This window comes from Gekko japonicus, unplaced genomic scaffold (genome assembly GCF_001447785.1).
Source record: "Gekko japonicus isolate JY-2015 unplaced genomic scaffold, Gekko_japonicus_V1.1 scaffold2826, whole genome shotgun sequence".
Classification (NCBI taxonomy): Eukaryota; Metazoa; Chordata; class Lepidosauria; order Squamata; family Gekkonidae; genus Gekko; species Gekko japonicus.
In genome coordinates this window covers 57,055-68,968 of record NW_015172095.1, presented here as the reverse complement: position 1 = coordinate 68,968, position 11,914 = coordinate 57,055, and the positions used below count along the sequence as shown (strand labels likewise).

Here is an 11,914-nt window from a genome sequence, read left to right as displayed (position 1 = left end):
AATGAGTTATGCTAATGAGTTCCCGTAGCTCTTTTTCTACGAAACAACCCCTGCTAGGACTTATCAAAATGAGCATATGAGACCAGCGCTGCTGAAATTACACTGGCTTCCTGTGTGTTCAGTGCTCATTTCTAGGTTTTGGTTTTGACCTTTAAAGCCCCAGATAGCTTGGGTCTAACCTAGTACCTGAAGAACTGCCTCCCTCTTAGCAGCCTGCCCAAATTTTGAGGTCAAGGGCTGAAAGGTTCCTGCCTTATCTGAGGCAAAAAAAGTCTGGAGGCCATAGTAGGACCCCTTTTGGTTGCTGCCCCCAAAACCATGGAGCTCCGTCCCTGAAGGGATTAGTAACATCACTACAGGCCTTCTGGAGTCAACTGAACACATTTCTACTTATTCCAGAAGGACTTTGAATTGAATTAAATGAAGGGACAGCAGCCCCTGCATTTTTTCTTTTGTATTATTTAGCAAATTTTGAGATTGGTTACTATTTTATGGACTTTAATTGGTTATTTTTGATGTCTCTGTATTTTCAGTTTTGAATCATTAGCTGTCTCAGGGTCCTGTGAGAACCAGCATGGTGTAGTGGTTAAGAGCAGCAGACTCTAATCTGGAGAACCGGGTTTGATTCCGCACTCCTCCACATGAAGCCTGTTGGGTGACTTTGGGCCAGTCACAGTTCTCTCTCAGAACTCTCTGAGCCCCACCTACCTCACAATGTGTCTGTTGAGGGGAGGGGAAATAATGCAATTGCAAGTCACTCCTTAAGGTAGAGAAAAGCAGGATATAAACACCTATTCTTCTTCTTGTGGAAGTGGAAAGGGTAGCCTACGAGTATTCTAAGTAAATGGAAATTGCTGTTGTCTGAGAGTTCCTGATTCATATATTGTACTGGTCAGTGTGAACATACTTCTCAAAATGGGCTCATATATACAAAAGAAGGTGTGGTGTGAAGGAGCCTGATAAGTATGGACAGAAGTCCGTGTGATTGCAGCAAACTCATGTCCATGAGCTCTGGTCTCTACCAGCCACCTGTGAAGTACAGATGGGTGGGATTTTTATGTGGAAGAGTAGCTGAGGTGCTGATCGTGTTGAAGTTTTGCTTTTCTTCAGTAACCTCTTTCCCCAACAACTTTTCCTCCCCTGAGGCGCTGTCTGAATATAAGAAAAGCAGCCATGAGGAAAGAGGAAAAGGTGGACGAGGGAAGGATTCGGCGCTTCTTCCCATATGATGCTTTTTTGCTTGAGATCACCCCCTCCCAATCCTGCTGCTTCTAACATGCCTCTGCCACCACCATGGGTGCGTGTCTTTGTGGCCTTTACAACGGATTCTGTGCCAGTTGAAATCGATGTACCTACCGGCGTTCAGACGGGGAACATCTGTCTTCCCACTCTATCCGTTATAAAGAGCTGTACACCGTTGCACTCTGCCACTAGGTCCCTAGTGGTGGTAAACTCAGTGCAACGGTGGCTTCCGATGCAAACCGGCGTCTGATCACTCTCCACCGGTGCCTAGCCACTTCCGTCGGAAGCCTGAGGCTTCCGGCTTTCCCCCGCCATTTTAAAAAAGACTCCTAGCGGTATGCGCTTGGGCGAAGCTTCGCCCTAAGCGTTTGTTTTTTTAAAAAAAGCCCTTACTGCAGCATTTCGGAGGCGTCGGGGACCTCCGGGAGGCTACTGTGCTCTTTAAACTTTAAAGGTAAGTCCTTACCTTTAAAGTTTAAATCTACTGGGGGGGTGTGAGCATGCGCACAAATCGCCATTCTCTGAATGGCTGGCTATTCGCATGCTCAAACTGCTTTTAAAAAAAACAACAAACGCCGACGCCCGCAGCGTGTGAGCGGGCGTCCAACGGAGGGATACGGAAGAAGGAGGGTGAGTCTGATCGCGTTTCTGCCGGCATAAACTGCACCGGTTCCAATCGGTGCAGTTTCTGCCGGCAGAAAGCTCCCGTCTGAACGCACCCCATGTGTCACAGTCTTTGTGGCAGGCACTTTTCCTTACACTCATAAACTACATGGGTACCCTGACAAATCCAGGATGCTTGCTAATATTCCAAACAGACTAACAAGATCAGCCTGATTGGCACAGGGGCAGGAGTGCCAGCAAGCATAACAGCCACCCCAGATGCTGGGAAAGCAGCTCTGATTTTGGAACACTTCTGCTTAAATATTGGTGCTACAGATGCTGGAAAAGCTGGGTGCACCAGGCTGCTGCATTCTTTTCGTCACTGGAAGTCTTTCCTTTAACGTCAGTGACCTCTAAAACACCGACTCCTCGTTTATTTATTTTTAATCAAGAGATGCCACCAAATGAGAGCTTTGTCTTTTGTCTGGATGCATCTGCTGTATGTGAAATCCCCTTGCCTCTTAAGCATATTGTTCTCGTTCCTCAGCACCCGCTGCCATCTGTCGGATGACGTGTCCACACAGTTCTTGTGATTTATCGGTGGTTCTTAGCCAAGCAGCTGGGAGTGGCTGATAACAGAGAATGCATTCTTTCTGCCATTCGCCTTTTAAATAATAAGGAAAAGTAGTGTCCCTGAATCCATGAATGCTCCCATCTTCTCCAGCATAGCTATGTATTGCCTGGGAGCCAAGACTTGTCTGAACCAGGTTTTGTTCATTCTTTCCCCCACTCCTTGCCCAATGTGCTCCTTAGCTGTTTCTGATATATTTATAAGCCATGTGCCCGAAGAGCAGCAAAGGAAAAAAACCCAACATTTTGAGACTGGCAATGCTAGAATGGCTACTTAAGTCTACTTCATCCTGCCCATCAAGCAGCATGCAAGGGAACTGGCTTGTGAATAGACCTGCCCCTCTGGGGGGAGGGGAATCAAGGTTTTTTTGAAGCAGCAGTCCAGGACTTGTTCCCCTGCCAGTAGATGTTCTGCTAAGGGGAAGGTTGCCATCCTGCTATGTGACATGGAAACACTTATCTGAACCCTGCTGCTTCAAAAACAGATTGGGACACTTTCTTGTGAGTAGTCCTGGGTTGGTAAGATGGGGAGACAGCAGAGAAGCTCAATCACTTTTTTGCTTCTGTGTTCACTGTGGAAAGTGTGGGGTATGTACCCATGCTACAGGCCCTATTTTCAGGAAGGGAGTCTGAAGAACTGAGCCAAATTGAGGTGACCAGAGTTCTAGACCTACTGGGAAAATTAAAAGCCGATAAGTCTCCGGGTCGTGATGACACACACCCAAGAGCTCTTAAGGAACTCTGATGTGAAATAGTTGATCTACTAACCCGTATATGTAACCTATCACTAAATACAGCTGCTGTACCAGAAAACTGAAGAGTAGCAAATGTGACACCACACCAATTTTTAAAAAGGGATCCAGAGGGGAACCAGGAAATTACAGGCCAGTCAGCCTAACGTCTGTCCCCAACAAATCAGTAGAAACTGTAATCAAAGATAGAATTGTTAGGCTCATAGAGGGACAAAGCCTGCTGAGGGAAAATCAACATGACTTCTGCAAAGGGAAGTGCTGCCTCACCAACCTTTTGGACTTCCTTGAGAAAGTGAACAAGCAGATAGACAACGGTGACCCGGTAGATACCTGGACTTTCAAAAGGCTTTTGACAAGGCACCTCACCAAAGACTCCTGAGTAAACTTAGCAGTTGTGGGATAAAAAGATGTTCTCTTATGGATTAAAAACTGTTTAAATGATAGGAAGCAAAGAGTAGGAATAGATGGACAGTTCTCACAATGGAGGGAAGCAAGTGGTGGGGTCCCACAAGAATCAGTATTAGGGCCGGTGCTATTTAATTTACTCATCAGTTATCTAGAACTAAGGGTGAGTAGTATAGTGGCCAAGTTTGCAGATGACATAAAATTATTTAGGATACTGAAAACCAAGGCTGGCTAAGAAGAGCTCCAAGGGGATCACCACAAACTGGGTAAGTGGGCAGCAATGTGGCAAAGGATGTTCAATGTTGGTAAATGTAAAGTGATGCGAACTGGGACAAAATATCCCAACTTCAAGTATAGGCTAATGGGGGTCTGAACTTGCTGAGACTGAAAGGGGAAAAGATCTTTGGGTCATAGCAGATAGCTCAATGGAAGTGTCAACCCAGTGTGCTACAGCAGTGAAAAAGGCGAACTCTGTGTTAGGGATGATTAGGAAAGGGATTGAGAATAAAACAGCCAATATTGTAATGCCCCTGTATAGATCTATGCTATGGTGCAGCCTCATTTGGAATAATGTGTACAGTTCTGGTCACTGTAGCTCAAAAAAGGACACTGCAGAACTGGAAAAAGTACAGATGAAGGCAACCAAGTTTATTAGGGGGTTGGAGCACTTTCTAATGAGGAAAGACTGAAGATTCTGGGACTTTTCAGTTTAGAAAAGAGATGACTAAGGGGGGACATGATAGAGGTTAATAAAATTGTGCATGGGATGGAGAGAGTTGACAAAGAGAAATTGTTCTCCCTCTCCAAAATACTAGAACTTGAGGGCACCCAATGAAGCTGATGGGCAGTAGGTTCAGGATGGACAAAAGGAAATGCTTCTTTACCCAGAGAGTGATTCAAATGTGAAATTCGCTGCCAGATGATGTCGTGATGGCTACAGGAAAAAACAGCTTTAAAAGGGGATTAGATAGATTCATGGAGGACAAGTCTATCAATGGCTACTAGCCATGGTGACTGAGAGGAACCTCCCCATTCAGAGGCATTAATCCCAGAGCCAGGCACCAATATCAATGAAAAGCCTCAGCTTCTATGCCCTGTTGTTGGCCATCCAGAGGTACTGGTTGGCCACTGTGTGAGACAGGATGCTGGGCTAGATGGACTGTTGGTCTGATCCAGCAGGGCTCTTCATATGTCTATTTCTTTCCAATTAATTGGGGATCTAAATTAATGGATTGAATTGCTTGTATTAACTGCCCAGTATATAGTAAATTGATTATTTAATTGATTTGGTATATAACTAACAAATTAATTAAGAGGCGGTTATACTGGATAGCTTGAAGTAAATTTGCCACTGAAATCTATTAGCCTTTATTTAAATTACTGACTAAACTGAATGGAAAATTTGAAAAGAAAAAAAAGGCAATCATAGGCTATTAGTTCAATTGTATGGGCTTGTAAGGGAATTGATATACAGTGCAAATCTAATGAGGAAAGGGTAATCTGAAATTAGGAATGTATTGGTAGCTAATAGTTGCTGTTATATAGGGTACTATCAATACTAGTCAGTACAGTTGATTGGTCTGAGGCTCTAGTTGGTCTGAGGTTGGGAAGACCACTAGGTGCAGTGATGACCGGGCAGGGGATTCCAGTGCTCCTGGGGAGGGGGAAGTATAGCAGTGGGACCAGGCATGGTGCTAAGGGAGGGGGTCGGAGAAGTAGAGTAGCTTGGCCCCCTTCCAGCCTGCGTCCCACCCCAAAGGTTGTAGGCAGTGGGGCTAGGATAAACAACCCCCCTCAAACATTGGCATTGTGTAACGCCAGGTCTATAAATAAAAAGTCCATGGTCCTTAGGGACTTTTTCTGCTTGAGCAGAATGTAGACCTGGTGTGCATGACCGAGACCTGGGTGCAAGAAGGGGAGACAGTAGCTTTCTCCCAGTTGGCTCCTTCTGGGGTCTCGGTCCTTTATCAATCACAGACTAGGGGGCGGGGGGGGCTTTATTCATTTGGGAGGCTTACTCCTTCAGGGTGCTCCCACTGCCAAAGATCACAGGCATTGAATGTGCTGGCCTAGTGTAGGAGGCTGGGGAGAGTTTGGCGATTTGGCTTGTGTACCGACTGCCCAATGCACCAGCCAATAGCCTGCCATCCCTGATGGAGGCTGTATCGGGCTGGGCATTGGAACATCCTAGACTGATAGTCCTGGGTGACTTCAGTGACCCTGCCAACAATGCGGCCTCTACTTGGGCAACAGATCTGGTGTTGTCTATGGCGGTGCTAGGACTCTCCCAATATGTAACAACCCCCCACTCACCGGACTGGGCACATGCTTGACCAGATCTTCGTGACGGGGGTTACAGTGGACCAGATCACTGCGCTGGCAGTGCCATGGTCAAGCCACCTTCTGTTGTTGGGCGGCCAGTCTGACTCTAAACCGGAAAATCTGGACTGGGTGTTACAAGTTGTGGCTGGATGGTTTAGAGTGAGCCGACTGAAATTGAATCCAATGAAGACAGAGGTCCTGTGCCTAAGCCAGGGTGGACTGAGGGTAGGGAATCTCACTCCCGACCTTCAATGGGGCTCCATTGGTGCCAGCTTTGGAGGTTAGGAGCTTGGGAGGAGGCCCAGTACCCCTTTACAATGGAGTAAAGCAGCCACTGCCAAGTTGGCCTTTTATCATCTTCAGCTGATCAGGCAGCTGGTTCCCTTCCTTGAATGTAACAACTTGGCAACAGTGATCCACGCAATGGTCACATTGAGATTGGACTACTGTAATGCTCTCTACATGGGGCTGCCCTTGTCGCAAATCCAGAAGCTACAGCTGGTACAAAACCCTGTGGCCAATCTTTTAATGGGTCCCCCAACACGGGAGCACATTCAGCCTGTGCTCAAAGCATTGCACTGGCTCCCCATAGCCTACCAAATTCGCTTCAACACTGCAATCAGGGTCACAAAATCGACTGGCCCTCCCTGGCCTTAAGGACACCAGGCTGGCTGTAACCAGGGCCAGGGCTTTCACAGTGGTGGCTCCGCTCTGGTGGAATGAGCTCCCAGAAGAGATCAGGGCCTTATGCAGTTCTGCAGGCCCTGCAAGACAGAGCTCTTCCACCAGGCTTTTTGTTAAGGAGCTGCCACTGATAGCTGAAAGGTAGAGAACCCTGTCCCCCTGGAGCCATTAACAACGGCCTGTGCCAGCCGCATAAGGGTTTAGATCTACAGGCCAATCACCAGAATACATTATTGACTGATGACTGCCATTGTTTAATAACATGATTATTATCAGTATTATCTAACGTCTGTAGCACCTTTATAATTTGGAATGTTTTTAGATGATTTTAGGATTGTTTAAATTGGTATTGATGTGTTTTAGTCTTTTTATGTAAGCCACCCTGAGCCATACTTGGCTGGGAGGGCGGGATATAAATCCGATAAATAAATAAATAAATGTTCTTATATAACTCCATGTGAAACAAATATGACGGGTGGGAATAAATTCCTAGGAGAACACATTTCAGATAAGTTATTTCTTGCAGAGTGCAACTCCACATTCTTTGGAATATTCATGATAATATTAGCCTATTCTATTATTACTCATCATAGACAGGTAGAATTTTTGCGGTAAATTATATAGTTGTTGAGTAAGGCAAAAATCTGGCTGTAGTCTAAGGCTTTGGCAGCTGGGCCAGCTCACTTAGCCAAGGAATTCTCCTTAAATAAGCAGCTCCTCCATTTAACAAACAGTGAGTGCAGTTCAGTAATGAGGGGAAAGCAGCCGTCTGTCTGGGAATAAGGTGGTTTCTAGCACCCAGGATAAAAGAACTTGCTTATGTTTGTCCAGAGAATGGCTTTCGTAACTACTTAAGCTAGAGCTCTGCTCCTGCCTTGTATAGTTGAAAATTCTATTGCTGCTGAGGAACACAGCATGGTGTTAGGGAAGAGAGGATTGTTCCCATTGCTAGTCTAGCAAAAGGATACTCCTGTCTTCTTTCTTTTTCTTTTGCATGTTGTCTTTTTGAGCCCTTTCGATATGGACATTTTTATTACGGAGTTGTGGTAGAAAGTGCAGTGAAGTCACGGCTGACTTACGGCAACGCCGTAGGGTTTTTCCAAGGCAAGAGACATTCAGAGGTGGTTTGCCGTTGCCTGCCTCCATGTCACGACTCTGGTATTCTTTGGAGGTCTCCCATCCAAATTCTTGCCAGGGCTGACCCTGCGTAGCTTCCGAGATCTGACAAGATCAGGCTAGGCTGGGCTGTCCAGGTCAGGGCACTGTGGCACTACCCATTCATTTGTTTTTCTTTCACTGCCTACATGCTGTATTTACCTCCTTTATGTGCACGTGATAGAAAAATAACAAGGTGCAAGAAATGAAAATGACAGAAAGGAAAGGCTCTTGGGTTCAGTTTGTGCAAGAGAAAAACAGTGGGGCTCCAAAATCTGGTAGGATTTCTAGTCTATACTTATGGAAGTTCAGATAGGTCTGGGTATGATCTACGTGCAATTCTGATCCATATGGAGGCTTTCCTGCTTTTTTCTTATGTAGCCATGGGCTGGATGGATTCAGCAGTGGTCTTAAAGGAATCTCTCTCCTTGACCAGTATGGGCTCAGGCCAGGGATGATGGCCAATACAGGGCTCCAGACCTGAGCAGCAAGGCTGTTTCAGTCAGAGTTCCAGCAATAATAAAATATTTCACGTACATGGCTTGTTTAGTCCCTACAGAATTAAGACTATAAATCAGGCAACCTTTCTTGAGACAGTGCCTGGATGACAGAATATCCTCCTCACAGATATTCAGCTGCACCAAGTGTGCCATGTTTTCAGTGCCAGCTAAATATGTACTTGCTTATTCAGGTCTTCTGTTGATTACGTTTGTCTTTTTAAAAACAGCACTGTGCTTTTATTATCTGGTTATTGCTTATATATATTTTTAATTGTAAGCTTCCTCAAGTGCCTTTGGTGGAAATAAATTAATTAATAAATATTAGCCACATATTTCTGATTCGGCAGAGTCAGCAGTTTTTCTGATATTGCCTAGTATGCCCCTGCCTAAGCAAAGATTTGAAGTGGAGATTTCATACTTCACGGCTTTAGCTTCTATGCATACCCACCGCCTTGATAGGCCATCTTTAGCTGGCTCTGGCAGTTACACAGGGAGGTCTATTCAACATTCAAATGCTTCACTTTCATTATTAAATATCCCTCCAACCTTTAAATATTAAAATTCTCTTTACGAATGCAGATCAATGTGACCTGGGAACTAGTGAAGCTATGCATGTTAAAGTTTCTGTATCAATCTTTGGCATCTCCAAGATATTTCCATGAACACGTCAATAACCGGGAAAATCTTCTGTGTGCAGTGTTTATTTATTTATTAGATTTATACCCTGCCCTCCCCACCAAAGCAGGTGTTCCCTATAAGATGTGCGCGTGAGCGGCTGCTCATTAACATGGGAAGCCCCACTCAGCAGCAATCTGGATCCACACAGGGCCTTGCACTGCCCACTGCCCATTTTAAGATTGCAGCGGTTATATTCTGCTCCACTCAGTTTGTGTGGACTCTAATCTGGGAGAACTGGGTTTGATTCCCCACTCCTCCACTTGTACCTGACTGGATGATCTTGGGCAAGCCGTAGTTCTGATAAGAGCTGTTCTTGAAAAAGAGCAGTTTCTGTCAGAGTTCTCTCAGCCCCACCTACCTCACAGGGTGTCTGTTGTGGGGAGGAGAAGGGGAAGGAGTTTGTAAGCCGCTCTGAGACACCTTTGGGTAGTGAAGGGCAGAGTGTAAATCCAATCTCTTCTTCTTCTTCTTCTTCAGTGGGGGAGGGGAATTAGAGGGAACATTGTCTGTGGACCTTTAAAACATTTCCTGTCTTGTTTCCCTCCGCCTTGAACATATAGTAAATCCAATCTCTTCTTCTTCAGTGGGGGAGGAGAATTAGAGGGAACATTGTCTGTGGACCTTTAAAACATTGCCTGTCTTGTTTCCCTCCGCCTTGAACATATAGCCAATGCAGCACATGTGCATGAGGAAGCAGAGAAAGAGAAGGCAGAGCTGCTGGAGAAGCAGAGGAACAAGATCACAAGTCTCCAGCAACAACACCAGGAGGAGAAAGAATCTCTGAAGAACGCTCATCGAGCTGAGACTGAGAGACTTAGCCTAGAAGTTAAAACCCAGGTTGGGGTTTTCTGAGTTCCCTTTTGTCATTATTTTGTTCCACCATGTCTGACTGAATGGCAGCAACACTCCTATAGTGGTTTGTATTTCTTCCCTAGTACTCATATTCATCAGCACTGTGTCGGAGTGATAGTAACATCTTCTGAGAGCAGTGCAGTGCACATCATGTCAAGTTATTTACATCAGTGGTCTGATGGAAAGCAATAGCACGATAGAAGAGTGTTTTCTGTTAACATTATGAAACCCCACACTACTTATATTTTTGCCCATTTTGGAGCCAGTTTGGTGTAGTGGTTAAGAGCACGGACTCTACACTGGGAGAACTGGGTTTGATTCCCCACTCCTCCACTTGTACCTGACTGGATGATCTTGGGCAAGCCGTAGTTCTGATAAGAGCTGTTCTTGAAAAAGAGCAGTTTCTGTCAGAGTTCTCTCAGCCCCACCTACCTCACAGGGTGTCTGTTGTGGGGAGGAGAAGGGGAAGGAGTTTGTAAGCCGCTCTGAGACACCTTTGGGTAGTGAAGGGCAGAGTGTAAATCCAATCTCTTCTTCTTCTTCTTCTTCAGTGGGGGAGGGGAATTAGAGGGAACATTGTCTGTGGACCTTTAAAACATTTCCTGTCTTGTTTCCCTCCGCCTTGAACATATAGCCAATGCAGCACATGTGCATGAGGAAGCAGAGAAAGAGAAGGCAGAGCTGCTGGAGAAGCAGAGGAACAAGATCACAAGTCTCCAGCAACAACACCAGGAGGAGAAAGAATCTCTGAAGAACGCTCATCGAGCTGAGACTGAGAGACTTAGCCTAGAAGTTAAAACCCAGGTTGGGGTTTTCTGAGTTCCCTTTTGTCATTATTTTGTTCCACCATGTCTGACTGAATGGCAGCAACACTCCTATAGTGGTTTGTATTTCTTCCCTAGTACTCATATTCATCAGCACTGTGTCGGAGTGATAGTAACATCTTCTGAGAGCAGTGCAGTGCACATCATGTCAAGTTATTTACATCAGTGGTCTGATGGAAAGCAATAGCACGATAGAAGAGTGTTTTCTGTTAACATTATGAAACCCTACACTACTTATATTTTTGCCCATTTTGGAGCCAGTTTGGTGTAGTGGTTAAGAGCACGGACTCTAAACTGGGAGAACTGGGTTTGATTCCCCACTCCTCCACATGCAGCTGCTGGTATGACCTTTAGTCAGTCATAAGTTCTTTCAGAGCTGTTCTCTCAAGGGCAGTTCTCAAGAGAGAGCTCTCAGCCCCACCTAATTCACAGGGTGTCTGTTGTGGGGAGAGGAAGGGAAAGGAGTTTGTAAGCCGCTCTGAGACTCCTTCGGATAGTGAAGGGCAGGGGATAAATCCAATCTCTTCTTCTTCTTCTTAGGTGGAAAAGGAGAAGGATTTAGAATGTAGACAGCAAATCTCTGAGCAGCGTGAATTACTGAAGAGAGAGCAGGAAGAGAGGCTGCAAGGTAAGAGTCCAAAATTTGTCTACATGTTAACTTACATCTGCTGCTAAACTCCACGTAGTACCAGTGTTTCATCTCTTTCCCTCTTCCAAATCCCATATAACTGGTAGTGATTAAAGAGCACTGGGATAAGGGCATCCCATGATGTCATAAATGTTTCCTTTATACTTAACAGAGACTCTGTGATGTGAACAACTGGATGGCAGGCAGATATTCAAGGACACAAAGCCTTTGTCAGGGGAAAAAGAAGCACCCCTAGATGATGTTTACTAGTGTAGCATGGATGGGAATAAATATCATGATTTTTTTTAAATTCAGATTATTCATATACTTATATTTTTCTGGCTTTATGAATTTTTATAATAAGATTTTGTTAGGATTTAATAAGAGTGTACTAAGTGGTAAGGCCTCTCCTTTGTTAGGTTAGAGGGTCTTTTTAGCTGATGCTAGCAGACAAGGAACAACATTCTTTTTTCTTTTCGTTTGGATGAAATAGCTGTCTGGCAATTTTAACAGGCCTTCAGTGCGGCATTACTGGTAAAGTAGGGGATAGGTTTTTCAATAGATATATTTGCTTTGTTTTTTACTCATAGTATAGAGTTCATGGTTTTAGTTGTTTGGGGTAAAACTCTGCAGTGTCTG

At 45.0% G+C, this 11,914-nt stretch overlaps 1 protein-coding gene across 1 annotated transcript in view; it reads left to right on the top strand.

Annotated features, from left to right (window-relative positions):
- Positions 1-11,914, top strand: part of CCDC69 (coiled-coil domain containing 69) — a 54,499-nt gene that overhangs the window by 28,374 nt on the left and 14,211 nt on the right. Inside the window, exons 3-6 of the mRNA XM_015420934.1 lie at positions 9,639-9,808; positions 9,907-9,940; positions 10,458-10,627; positions 11,188-11,275. Coding sequence (XP_015276420.1) covers positions 9,639-9,808; positions 9,907-9,940; positions 10,458-10,627; positions 11,188-11,275 — 462 coding nt within the window. The remainder of the gene's footprint in view (positions 1-9,638; positions 9,809-9,906; positions 9,941-10,457; positions 10,628-11,187; positions 11,276-11,914) is intronic.